Source organism: Acipenser ruthenus, chromosome 55, assembly GCF_902713425.1.
Source record: "Acipenser ruthenus chromosome 55, fAciRut3.2 maternal haplotype, whole genome shotgun sequence".
Taxonomy (NCBI): Eukaryota; Metazoa; Chordata; class Actinopteri; order Acipenseriformes; family Acipenseridae; genus Acipenser; species Acipenser ruthenus.
Window position 1 is genome coordinate 1852725 of NC_081243.1, and position 14560 is coordinate 1867284.

Below are 14560 nucleotides of genomic sequence, written 5' to 3' on the forward strand. Positions count from 1 at the left end.
GTTTATAAATGCTAAAAGAAAATGAAATTCAATAATTCTTTTTCCATGTCTTTTAATTTTAGTTGAATTTTACTTTATTTGGGATTTTTCTGAATGCAGCACTATTTATATTATCCATAACTAACGCTCAGTAGTGGTGGATATGTAAATACTGTACTGAAAGAAGCCTTTCGTCTAGAAGTCTTTCCAGTGTCTTCAATTCTAGTCAAAATGTGTCATTGTTATTAATTTAAGTATTTCTAAATTGATTTTTATTATTTTATTCTTGACCTTTGTTCTCTTCTGTTTTCTTCATTTACTCCTCTGTGGATTTCTTGTACAATTTACAGGGTCCTGCTTTAAAGAGGGTGAACCAAGTCTTCTTTAAAATCAATTTCTTACCTCTTGTTAGCATTTTTTTCAATCATGTGTTGTATCTTATTACCACTAGAAATAGTAGCACAGACAGGCCCCTTTACCAGTTTCATTCTGAACTGGCTTTTAAATGTTTAATAGCAAAGGGATCACAATTTTTGATAACTGTGTCTGGTTGGTTAATTTAACCAGTGATTCTGTTAAGCAGTTTCAGTGTACTGTAAAGACAAATATTTGCCAGCCTTTTATTGCTGGCACAAAGTTGTTTGGGTTATATCAGTCAGTGTTGGGGAGTAATGCATTACTGTAATCTGATTACATTTTCTAGTAACTTGTAACTGTAATGGTTCCTTTTTCAGACAGGTAACAAAATGCTGCTAATGCATGACCCGGAAATCAGAAAGCTCTTCAACAGTGCAAGTCAAACCGTACATGTCACATGAACGCGCTTTTCATATCATCCTGTGTCAGAGGGAAAGGAGTGGGTTTGATAGCTGGATCTTAAAAGAATATTTCGAGCTGCAGTCTGACCAAACAGAAAAAATATACATCTCTGTAAAATGCAAACTGTGCCTGAGAAATAACTCTCTTAAGTAGTTCATTTTTTCAGTGTAATAAGTTACTGTTACAATTTTGTTCCTGTAACTTGTAACTGTAACAGATTACTTTTTCGAAGTGACTTCCCCAACACTGATATCCCCACTGGTACAGAACGACGCAATGAAAACAGATTGCCACTGGGGGGTGCTGTTTAAACCATATCACATAGTTAATTAACTATGCAGCTATAATAAGACCTTTTAAATATGTCTTTAAACTGTATTAGTTGCCTTTAAACTGACTTTAAAAGTGTAAATACGGTTAGCGTCCACACTACGCAGGGTTTAATACTGAGTAGTACTAAAGAACCGGATTCAAGACCACCTCAGGAGGTAGTCTCGAGTCCGCTTCTAATTAGATCACGTCAGAAGTCTGGACGCTGTAATGCCAAACTACATTTTTTGTGTATCCTCCAATATCCCAAAATGCTTTGTTATATGTTTGGCTAAATAATCAGAACAGGGACCTGAAGCACTTTGATCAGTGTACACTCTGTACTAGGTATTCATTTTTATGCTTAAAAAACAAAACAAAATGTAAGGACATCTCTGTTAAACTAGTGGGGAAAATAACAAAAGCATAATGTTAAAGTAGGCGACTGCAAAAATGAAATGCGAGTTAAACGTAGGATCGGGGATAAACAATTCACGTCATTTGTCAGCTCTGTTTGAAATAAAATTAAGGGGACCAGAATTAGACCTTTTTCCAGTACGGTTCTCGATCGGTTCTGTAGTGTGGACAGGGCCTTTGACAGGCCTCCGCTCGTTCATTCTGCAGTGTGTATCACTGTATCACTGTGTATCACTTTGAGACTGAGTTGCTTTAATTGTAATTCTTAGTTTTCTTTACAGTCCCCTTACCTTTTTATTCTTATAATAATTTCTGAAATACAGGAGAGTTTTTATTTAATTCGAGTTCAGCAGCTGCTTTTCCATTCCAGTTGCCTTCCACTGGCACATGTAACACAGGCTAGATCAGCCAGTGTCTTTTTAGGAGAGTCAGTGTCTTTTCAGAAGAGCCAGCGCCACCTAGTGGTTTTACAGTTGATCAAGTTTCCTATAGCTTTAACACTAGCTGTCCACTAGAGGGCGCTTAGTAATACAAAGACTCTCTTGCTGATTTAGCCAGCATTACAAATGTCTGTTAATAAACTAGACCTGAATTGCAGCTCCTAACTTTAGGTGAAAGCCCCTTAACAGCGACTTTGAGTAATTGCAATCAAAAGCACTTGGGATGATTGCAAACATCATGAAAAAGAAGGTATTTTTTTTAGCAGTGTGTGAGGTCCCATTCATTCAGCATTCGGTTCATTCGCCATGTGAAATCAACAGCACCCCCTGTGGGGACCTTATGTGTACTACGTGTGTATTCAACCCAGCTCTACTCCTGAGATCATTCTTTGTACACGACACTCCTGCCTGTATGTGATTAGAAATCATGACACTGAGTGTAAATAAGTAATAAACAGCTAGATTTCAATTTTGATGTTCAAAATTGCTTGTTGTTTCATTAACCTTAATAAATGTTAAAAGTGCTTTATTGAATCTGCTGTTTGTTAATCCTATAAATATAGTGCAGTATTGGGGTTTTGGAGGAATATAATAAACTAATGCAGACACAAAGAAGAAATGTCACTCTTGTGTGTGTAATTGTACCACGTTTTCTATCTGTGTATCTATTTTATCATGCATATAATCTTATTTTCTTTCAATGATTTGGTAGAGCAATTTCTCAAATGCCATAGAGTTCGCATAAACTGTTTTAAAATGTTTTTAAAAATGTGATCAAAGGGGATATTGTAGTGTCAAACTGAACAGGATTGTGGGACACTAGCTTTAATGAAACTGAACTCTGGAAGAATGTAATAAACTAACACAGGCACCAAGCAGGGTTTATATTGCAGTGTCAAACTGAACAGGGAGGGGCTGTATGGTGTCTGTCTTTCTGCGCACTACACGGAGGGTGACGGTAGGCGGCGCTAGTGCGCTGACAGGTAGGTCGAGCAGTGGAAGGAAGGAAATGTTTCAGAACAAAAGACTTCCGGGATGGCGGAGAGATGGAAATTCATCTTGGCGATTACCATCAGATAATTTTTCTACATTTCTTATCCTTTAAAGATTCTGCAGCGGGGGTGAAGTCTAACTTACAAATATCCGAAGCAACACTGCGTGGACTCCAGAGTGTGCATGAATATTTAAAATGCTGTGACTTTAATCCAAACTTAGTTCCGCTTTTCGAGAACGTGTAGCTTAATAAGAGAAAATATAAACTTGTCTATTTTGATATTTATTCTCTGGTGCAGACATTGCTCACCGACTCTTAATTGCATCCGGTATGACTAGAACTACACTATAAATAAACTCTAAATCGTGATCTTCTGTTGATATTAATAAGTTTGCAAATATGAGCTGTCAGAATAAGGGAGTGTCGCGCTTAGAAAGCGGTGCCCCGTGTCCAAAAAGCAGAAAACCGCTGTACAGAAGTGGCTCAACTACTGACAACAAATGTGCGGCTGAACTGGCCACCGGCGATCAATTATCATCGTCAATGAAACCAGTTTCCGAAACTAGTAGTACTAGAAAGAAAGTCCCACCTCCCTCCCTCGATGCCAGTGTTATTAATAGGAGTGATATTACCGACCGGGTAATAAACCTCAAAACTGCCGCTTTGGGGATTGAACCCGTCATCGCAGCAATGACTTCGCTGATTGAGCGCAGGTGTGCGGGTTTCCAGGTAAAAATAGACGAGAGTGAGAAGGAAATTGAAAGACTGCGGCGGAGACTGGAGAGAGCGGAGAGCGAACTGGAGATCCTACGCGGGCACGTCACAGCAAAGAACACACCGACTTTTAAATTAAAAACCTCCCCGACTCGGGTAAATAACACAAATGCCCGCTTCCCTAACCTGTTGAATGACCATCAATACACGCGGGGTGATGTTGGTAATAACGCTGAATCGGCATTTTCACCTGACTGCAGAAACCTCGCAGCATCAGCCCCGGTTACAGACGAGGATAGTGCGGTACAGACTGCAAACCTGGGGCCGTTATTTGAAGACTGGGAACAAATTGAAGCAGATGGGACTACAACCAAGGGACGGGCAGCACATGGTAAACCAGCCTGCATCGTAGTACAGTCAAACCCGGTTAATCACTTGTGTTAATGTCACGCTTTTTATCACCACATTAAAATATTCGCGACAAAATATAAAGGGAGTGATTTGGGGACCCGCTCTGGATAATGTCACCCCGGTTGCTATCACTCACAGTTTCACTTGATTTCCACCCCACTATTTCAAAGCATAAGTCGGTTTCCATGTAAGTAAATTGCTGTGCAGCATTGAACTGTTATGACAGATAAATGCAGCACACAAACTGCAGTGTGTGTGGCATGATAACACCGTTGTTAATACTGTGCAGACTTACACACTACAGTATATGGATAAAAACACCTTTTTATTTTTTATTAATGGACAGCATTGTAATCAGTGCACTACAAACTGCTGTATGTCGAATTCCACACCAACCGATTCCTTTGCTGTTTCAGCACTGTGTTTGTAGTGCTGGTTTGGAGACGTTGTTGCCTCTCGCATGGTTTGAAGTGATATATAAGGGTTTGACTGTAGTTTATATAAATGTATTTTAGATTTTATTTTAGTGTCAGAAACCGGTTCTAGACTGCAGTCTAGAACAATTTCATGGATGCCATATTTCGTTGACATCTTCATGAGCACACTGTACAGGCACTGTATTTAAAGATTCAGTCGCAGTGTGTTTGCAACGTGTTCATCTAATGCAGTACAAAGAATTCAGGGATGGAAACAAGACTCTTTTTGCAGAACAGTTTACATAAGAACATTTACAAACGAGAGGAGGCCCCATTCAGCCCATCTTGCTCGTTTGGTTGTTAGTAGCTTATTGATCCCAGAATCTCATCAAGCAGCTTCTTGAAGGATCCCAGGGTGTCGGCTTCAACTGCATTAGTTTCACTCATGCCACAGAGTGTAACAAGCTCAGGTTTGTCTTATTCAACTCATTGTGAAACCAGGCATGGATCACACTGCTATGCATTGGGAGTCTTATTGCCTTCCCTGTCATTCCAATAGGGGGTGCTGTTGAAGCTCATATGCCATGTTGGTATTAGTTCATAGAACAGAATTTATAAAGGAATGGATCGAAAATATGCAAAGGAAAGGTGCTTGAACGAGGTCTGAAATAAATAACTAAATTCATGGTGTTTAAGCCTCCTTTCTTTAATAGGTGATGAGGAGCAGACTTTTATATTTACTGTATTATGGATTATACATTTATACTAGTCTTTTTCAGATACCCTTAACCCTTTCATGTGTTAAATATTGAAAACAACTGAAAAAAAAGTAGTTTTGGACACACAAGAAATATATTTTTGATTGAAAACGTTTCCATTGCTTTATATGGGGGAAAAAATGACATCCTCATATGAGGCTATCATGCATCTTCCATATGTCTTCATATGAAGACTAGGAGCGTTTTTTGGATCTGTCCCCATGCATGAGGCTTGTGTAACCCCAATATCTCATTGTGTTTAGTCCAGGGTAGTGAGACACAGACAGAGGACCAGGAATCAGAGTCTCAGGACTGGGAGCAGATTGAAGAGGATGGCACCACCACAAAGGGACGCACAGTACCGGGTAACCCAATCAGAGTTTCTATTGCATCTGTGGAATAGAAACGCACAGCCTTTCTACTGAAGGACAGAGCAGTGAGTTACACTGTGCTGCATCCCAGTCTGGTCAGCAGTTCACAGTATGTTGGGCTTATTAGAAATAATAAGAGTCAATGTGACTTTATATTACTTTCAATAGGAGGAAATCAGGACTGTTAAAAAATAAAAAGTGGGCTTAATTTCATGGTGGCTACTGCATTGAAGCTTATGCGGGCTGATTCATAATTCACTCACATTATTGACTAATTTGTTTTCTAAAGTAATTTCTGTTAAAAAAAATAAAAATAAAAACATTATTATTGTGATGATAATATTTTAGACACTAAGACAACAATGTTTTGGCTTCAGTCTGTTTCTGCTGGAAACAAAAACACGTTTGAAATGTGAAAAAACGGCAAGTTATCAAAAGTGCCCAGCCATTAAAAGTGGAGATATCAAAAACACAAGCCGAGTTTCAAGAAAACATTGGGACAACCTTGGGCAGCACCTAGCAAATAGGTGGGGGTCAAGGTTGTTCAAATTGTTTCTACTAACTTGGCTTGTGTTTTTGATTCAAATTCTATTGTGCCTGAAAACACAAGCCAAGTAAAGTTACAGTTTTTAACAAGTAACGAGACAAACAAGATTTTGTAAAAGTGGTACTCAGGGAGACGGTGTTGAATTCTCAAAATGTTTGTTTTATTTATTTTTGTTTTAAGTAACAGTTTTAAGTAAAAGAAAGAAATGTCTATGTATTGATTTATGTATTCATGTATTTCAATATTTATTAATACATTTATTTGTGCTTTACTTTTACTAAATATATAGATTATCCTTCAGCATAGCTAATTCTCAGAAATGAACGTTCCTTTTTTTGTCCAGTGGGGACAGCAAATAGCGTTACTCTCATCAACCATTATCGAGAGGAAACCGTACTTCCTTGCGCCAATAGGGACCACAATGAGCGTTACACTGACAGGAAACCAACATTTTTCAGAGATCAAGATCAGAATCTCAGAATGATGAGATGACTTGAAAAAAAAAAATCTCCAAAAACATCCACAAAATGGAAAAAAATAGGTGTCCCGAGAATTCTTAGCTGGCTGACTTCAAAATGTTCCATTTTAAAACAGAAATAAATAATTTATATAAATGATATAGACATCACAATAAGTGCGTTCCCTAGTATATTTCCATGTTGACAAAACAATCATTAAATGTCCTGTAATATGCAACACTCATCTGAGCTCGTTACCTATACACTGGCTGATCAAGCTAATAATAAAACCTGGAATGGGTGAAACTGCTATGCAATAGGAGTCTTATTTCCATCCCAGGGGCAAGCTTTGTATTTTCCAGCTCCCTGACAGAGAAGCCATCTCTCCCTCCCCAGGGTGTGCAGAGCAGGGAGCCGGGTCGGGTGCGAGGAGGGAGAGCCCTGAGCTGGGAGCTGAACCTTTTGAACCCGGGGCTCTGAACGCCGTCGCAGTACTGGAGCCGGGCCCACTGTGGATCAAGGAGGAGGTTCTGGACCCGGAACTGGACTGCCTGGACTCGCTTCACATTGTGCAGGTCCCAGAAGCAGCAGCAGCAGTAGCCCTGGTGAAGGAGGAGGAGACGGGAGAGAGCAGCCCTGCAGGAGGGTATAGCGGAACGATGCAGGAGAGCCTACTGTCCACCGGGGGCACTGTCACACGTAAGCAAGCTGCACTCCCAGCCCTCCTGCTGTGTCTGCTGGTTTTCATTCCAGTTCTCAATTACTTAATCAAACCCTTAACTTTTCTTTAAGGGATAATGGCATTGCTGTGGCATGTTATGAAGTAATAATGGAACTCCTGAGTCAATAACTATTTGAACAAGGGACTTCCGTAATTACAGAGAAACACAGCACAGCGGTGCCATTATCACTGTTATTCAGAAGTTATTTATTTATATACCTATGATAAGTAAGCAGTGGTTTTAGAGCAGGTGTCATTAATTAGTGGCAGTTCTTAGCCATGCTTTATTTGGTGTTCCGTTATTGAGTAATAATAGACTGACATCCAAAGAAAGCAATGGCAAAAGTGTCCGATTGTTGTATAAGTTAATACATAGTGTCATAATCTTGCTGTTTGGGTTCTTGCTACTTATGTGAAATGATTTCTGTTCTAATAGTTACAAAATGTAAACAGATATTTGAATATTCTTTATTTTGAATTGGAAGGAAAGTATATTGCAGGGCAGCAGTGTGGCGTAGTGGTTAGGGCTCTGGACTCTTGACCGGAGGGTTGTGGGTTCAATCCCTGGTAGGGGACACTGCTGCTGTACCCTTGAGCAAGGTACTTTACCTAAAATTGCGCCAGTAAAAACCCAACTGTATAAATGGGTAATTATATGTAAAAATAATGTGATATCTTGTAACAATTGTAAGTCGCCCTGGATAAGGGCGTCTGCTAAGAAATAAATAATAATAATAATAATAATAATAATATTGCAAGTATAACTTGTACTATATTATTAAATGCCCTGTCAAATTCCCTATTAAAGAAAGGAGAGTTAAATACAGTTCTGTACAGTAGAATGGGTGTCATTGATTTCAGACCTCATTGGTTTCCTTTACTGTGAAACAGTCTTGAAAATTCTGTGATATGAATAAATACAAACCAACAAATCGATTTCAAGCTGTCTTTGTTCGAATATTCAGCGCTAATATACCTCCTTTTCAGCTCAGTTGAAATTAATATACCTTCAAAAACGTAACCGAATATGGGTTCTTTGCAGTGAAAATCCCTATCGCTTTCCCCCTAGGTGTGATTCAAGGCCGCTACCGAGACGAAAGAGTAAAAAAACTCAAAACCTGGGCCGTGACCATCCGAAACAACCCCCCGAGCCAGCCCCCCTCCTCGGCTTCCCAGCCGGCCGCCCCGGGCCCCGCCGAGAAGCTGCCGTTCCGCTGCATTGAGTGCGGGCGCAGCTTCGGGCTCCTGCAGGACCTGGTGTCCCACCTGCAGCACCACGCGGGAGGCAGCACGTTCCCCTGCCCCGACTGTGGAGAGTCCTTCGGGGAGCAGCAGGCCCTGCACGCCCATCGGCGTAGCCACAGCGCCGAAGCGCCCTTCCCCTGCTCCACCTGCGGCCGACGCTTCCGGCACGCCCAGAGCCTGCAGGCACACAGCCGGGGCCACGGAGCCTCCGGGCCCTTCCTCTGCAACGACTGTGGCCGGCGCTTCGGGCAGCTGCACAGCCTCCAGGCGCACCGGCGCAGCCACACCGGTGAGAAGCCCTTCGTGTGCGGGGCCTGTGGGAAAGGCTTCGTGCAGCGGCAGAACCTGGAGGCACACCGCAGAACGCACACCGGAGACACGCCCCATGAGTGCCCGGACTGCGGCAAGCGCTTCAGCTGGGCCGAGAGCCTCCGGAAGCACCGGCTCGTGCACACGGCCGAGAAACGCTTCCACTGCGGAGACTGTGGCAAGAGCTTCCGGCAGCTGAGCAACCTGCAGACGCACCAGCGGACGCACACCGGCGAGCGGCCCTACCTCTGCACCGCCTGCGGCAAGAGATTTGCCGTCCTGCAGAACCTTCAGACACACCGGCGCCTCCACACAGGTACAGACTGACCCTGACCCTACCCCTGACCCTGACCCTGACCCTAATCCTGCAGACCCACTGGCATACACAGGTACAGCTGCGGAGCCAGGCACACTTTCATAATCAGTGTTAGTGAGGTGAAACTAGTCAAGCAGACCAGCGTTTGGGCTCTAGTGCCTTCATCAGTGTTATTGAAACTAGAAGAGACCGAGTCAAGCAGACCAGCGTTTGGGCTCCAGTGCCTTCATCAGTGTTATTGAAACTAGAAGAGACCGAGTCAAGCAGACCAGCGTTTGGGCTCTAGTGCCTTCATCAGTGTTATTGAAACTAGAAGAGACCGAGTCAAGCAGACCAGCGTTTGGGCTCCAGTGCCTTCATCAATGTTATTGAAACTAGAAGAGACCGAGTCAAGCAGACCAGCGTTTGGGCTCTAGTGCCTTCATCAATGTTATTGAAACTAGAAGAGACTGAGTCAAGCAGACCAGCGTTTGGGCTCCAGTGCCTTCATCAATGTTATTGAAACTAGAAGAGACTGAGTCAAGCAGACCAGCGTTTGGGCTCCAGTGCCTTTATCAGTGGTATTGAAGTGAAACACTGTGGGTGGGCAAGAGCACTCTGAAGCTGAGACACTCCAATACTGTAAGAGACAGAGTCATCTGTACATATTAAGTCATTAATGCCGCTGTCCATGTCTTTAGAATTGTTGTCAGGTGGTCCACTGCACAACACAATAAGATGTGCAGGAGTGTTTGTGTGAGAGTGGCTTCAGTCGCACCAGATACCTGAATTAAAATGAAAGTACATGTTTGCTAATGCTGTAACTATTTCGGATGAAGCACCCCACAGAAATCAGGTGCTAACAGTCAGATGAGGGTCATTGCTGTTGAGTGAGCTGCAGAAACGAGTGAAGGAACAGCTGCTTGGGTTTGTGATGATTGCTGCTCTTTTTAGACCGTGTGGAGAACAGCAATCCACACAAACCCAAGCAGCTGTTTCTTCACTTATTTCACTCTGAATGGTGAATCAACCCGATCGACACCAACGACCCTCGCCTATGCAGAGCATGATCCCAGTAATCCAATAATGGGTTTGTGCAGCTGTAGTTTCTGGGAAAGGTATCTTTTGGACGAGTCATTGAAAAAGCCTTCTAGCTCAAAATGTTTGCCACTGAATTGAATTTTCTTTTAGTATTTCTGAATTCAGCACCGTTGAGTGTTTAAGAGTTCTGGATGTTATAGTTTGCTCCATTGCTGCTTTCACTATGAGTTTAATAAGACACATCTGAGCTTGTTACCTGTACACTGGCTGATCAAGCTTGTAGTAACACCTAGTGTGGTTGAAGCTGCTGTGCAGTAGGAGTCTCATTCCCGTCCCTGTCTATGGTTCCTCCCTGTGCAGGCGAGCGGCCCTACCTGTGCTCGGAGTGTGGGAGGAGCTTTGTGCTGCCGGGGAATCTGAAGCAGCACCAGCGCATCCACAGCGGGGAGAAGCCGTTCCCTTGCCAGGACTGCGGCAAGCACTTCCGCCAGCTGCAGAGCCTCAAGATCCACCGGCGAGTCCACACCGGAGAGAAACCCTACCACTGCACAGTGTGCGGGAGAGACTTCAACCAGTCCCAGAGCCTGAAACAGCACCTGAGACTGCACACGCAGAGAGGGGAGAGCGCAGAGCAGCACTGAGAGAGAGAGAGGACACACTCACAGAAGGGAGAGCACAGAGCAGCACTGAGAGAGAAGACACACTCACAGAGGGGAGAGCACAGAGCAGCACTGAGAGAGAAGACACACTCACAGAGGGGAGAGCACAGAGCAGCACAGAGAGAGAAGACACACTCACAGAGGGGAGAGCGCAGAGCAGCACTGAGAGAGAGAAGACATACTCACAGAGGGGAGAGCACAGAGCAGCACTGAGAGAGAGAAGACACACACAGAGAGGGGAGAGCACAGAGCAGCACTGAGAGAGAGAAGACACACGCAGAGAGGGGAGAGCACAGAGCAGCACTGAGAGAGAGAAGACACACGCAGAGAGAGGAGAGCACAGAGCAGCACAGAGAGAGGACACACTCACAGAGGGGAGAGCACAGAGCAGCACTGAGAGAGAGAAGACATGCAGAGAGGGGAGAGCACAGAGCAGCACTGAGAGAGAAAAGACACACACAGAGGGGAGAGCACAGAGCAGCACTGAGAGAGAAAAGACACACACAGAGGGGAGAGCACAGAGCAGCACTGAGACACAATACACACTCAGAGAGGGGAGAGCACACACTCAGAGAGGAGAGAGCACAGAGCAGCACTGAGAGAGAGAAGACACACACAGAGGGGAGAGCACAGAGCAGCACAGAGAGAGGACACACTCACAGAGGGGAGAGCACAGAGCAGCACTGAGAGAGAGAAGACACACGCAGAGAGGGGAGAGCACAGAGCAGCACTGAGAGAGAGAAGACACACGCAGAGAGGGGAGAGCACAGAGCAGCACTGAGAGAGAAAAGACACACACAGAGGGGAGAGCACAGAGCAGCACTGAGACACAATACACACTCAGAGGGGAGAGCACAGAGCAGCACTGAGAGAGAGAGAGGACACACACAGAGGGGAGAGCACAGAGCAGCACTGAGACACAATACACACTCAGAGAGGGGAGAGCACAGAGCAGCACTGAGACACAATACACACTCAGAGAGGGGAGAGCACAGAGCAGCACTGAGAGAGAGAAGACACACACAGAGGAGAGAGCACAGAGCAGCACTGAGAGAGAAAAGACACACACAGAGGGGAGAGCACAGAGCAGCACTGAGAGAGAAGACACACGCAGAGAGGGGAGAGCACAGAGCAGCACTGAGAGAGAGAAGACACACACAGAGGAGAGAGCACAGAGCAGCACTGAGAGAGAGAAGACACGCAGAGAGGGGAGAGCACAGAGCAGCACAGAGAGAGGACACACGCAGAGAGGGGAGAGCACAGAGCAGCACTGAGAGAGAGAGGACACACTCAGAGAGGGGAGAGCACAGAGCAGCACTGAGAGAGAAAAGACACACACAGAGGGGAGAGCACAGAGCAGCACTGAGACACAATACACACTCAGAGAGGGGAGAGCACAGAGCAGCACTGAGAGAGAGAAGACACACGCAGAGAGGGGAGAGCACAGAGCAGCACTGAGAGAGAAAAGACACACACAGAGAGGGGAGAGCACAGAGCAGCACTGAGAGAGAAGACACACTCACAGAGGGGAGAGCACAGAGCAGCACAGAGAGAGAAGACACACTCACAGAGGGGAGAGCGCAGAGCAGCACAGAGAGAAGACACATGCAGAGAGGGGAGAGCACAGAGCAGCACTGAGACACAATACATACTCAGAGAGGGGAGAGCACAGAGCAGCACTGAGAGAGAGAAGACACATGCAGAAAGGGGAGAGCACAGAGCAGCACTGAGACAAAATACACACTCAGAGAGGGGAGAGCGCAGAGCAGCACTGAGAGAGAGGACACACTCAGAGAGGGGAGAGCACAGAGCAGCACTGAGAGAGAGAAGACACACGCAGAGAGGGGAGAGCACAGAGCAGCACTGAGAGAGAGAGGACACACTCACAGAAGGGAGAGCACAGAGCAGCACAGAGAGAGAAGACACATGCAGAGAGGGGAGAGCACAGAGCAGCACTGAGACACAATACATACTCAGAGAGGGGAGAGCACAGAGCAGCACTGAGAGAGAGAAGACACACACAGAGGAGAGAGCGCAGAGCAGCACTGAGAGAGAGGACACACTCAAAGAGGGGAGAGCACAGAGACAGAGATAATATTGATGTGATGCAGCCATCTGAAATGTCTTTATAATATATAGCAGACCCTTTATATTGATGTGATACAGCTGTCTGAAATGTCTTTATAATATATAGTGCTAGACCCTGATATTGATGCGATCCAGCCCTCTGAAATGTCTTTATAATATATAGTGCTAGACCCTGATATTGATGCGATCCAGCCCTCTGAAATGTCTTTATAATATATAGCACTAGACCCTGATATTGATGCGATCCAGCCCTCTGAAATGTCTTTATAATATATAGCACTAGACCCTGATATTGATGCGATCCAGCCCTCTGAAATGTCTTTATAATATATAGCAGACCCATTATATTGATGCAATACAGCCAGCTGAAATGTCTTTGTATCAGATGGAAATTAAAATTAGCTGTACTGTTTAACTATTCAAAAATAAATAATAATAATAATAATAATAATAATAATAATAATAATTAAATAGTCCAGGGGTCTGTATGAGGTACAAGCTGGTTTTGACCCACTCAGGTTTGGCCAGTAAGCTCACTTGTGACAAAGCCACTCTGATCTTCCACTCTGATCTCTCAGGTGTGGAGTGGCTATATCAGCTTGTGCTGTATAAGTGTTCCACCCAGTCATTCAGCATTGGCAGGAAATGGATACTATTTGGGACACTCATGTGCGGGCATTGCAATCCCCTCCCCACACCGCTCTGCAGACCATGCGTTGCTTCCAAACTTTCAACCTGTAGTGTGTCTGTAGATAATAATGTATACTTTCAGCCACGGGACAGCCCAGCTTTAAACAGCATCATTCATAGTATTTTAATGCTTTATAAACTGCAATTGAATGTTGCATGCCAGAAAATCAATGTAAAAATCGACAATAAAATAGGTTTGATCTAGTAGATTGAAAACCTATCTAGTTCCCATGTTCGAGCATTGGTCATGTTACCAGAATGGAAGTCAGGTCCTAATAAATACATTACTGGAGGCACACCTGCCAATCCAAACACATTCATAAGTTCTATTTTGTTTCCTGATCAAACGCTTCCCATATAATAATAATAATAATACAGAATTATTATTTGTTTATTTAGCAGACGCCTTTATCCAAGGCGACTTACAGAGACTAGGGTGTGTGAACTATGCATCAGCTGCAGAGTCACTTACAATTACGTCTCACCCGAAAGACGGAGCACAAGGAGGTGAAGTGACTTGCTCAGGGTCACACAATGAGTCAGTGGCTGAGGTGAGATTTGAACCGGGGACCGGTTACAAGCCTGTTTCCTTAACCGCTGGACCACACAGTGTAACCTTGTGCAGTCGTCCTCCCTGCCAGTAGGTTTGATCTGTACTTCTAAACTAATGTCTGAAATGAAGCAATAAAACTATCAGCAAAGATGAGCTTCTTTTAGCCTTTGTTTGGTAAACACATTAAAACCACATGACTGTTTATAATACTGTGAATAGGAGAGAGAGTCACATGACTTTATAATACTGTAAATAGGAGAGAGTCACATGACTGTTTATAATACTGTGAATAGGAGAGAACATAAGAAAGTTTACAAACGAGAGGA

The 14560-nt window shown here is 44.1% G+C and overlaps 1 protein-coding gene across 2 annotated transcripts; it reads left to right on the plus strand.

The window, feature by feature from the left end:
• The first annotated feature begins 12 nt into the window (after positions 1 to 12).
• On the plus strand, positions 13 to 14382 carry LOC117401670 (zinc finger protein OZF-like). Of its 2 annotated transcripts, none has more exons than XM_059017123.1 (5): positions 13 to 2947; positions 5521 to 5622; positions 7030 to 7332; positions 8424 to 9224; positions 10605 to 14382. In XM_059017123.1, exons 1-5 carry the CDS (start codon positions 2884 to 2886, stop codon positions 10883 to 10885), a joined length of 1551 nt encoding a protein of 516 aa, XP_058873106.1. In that variant the 5' UTR covers positions 13 to 2883; the 3' UTR covers positions 10886 to 14382. The 2 variants fall into 2 exon arrangements, with proteins under 2 accessions (XP_058873106.1, XP_034770697.2); XM_034914806.2 differs by lacking the exon at positions 13 to 2947 and adding an exon at positions 2959 to 4063.
• The last annotated feature ends 178 nt before the right edge of the window (positions 14383 to 14560 follow it).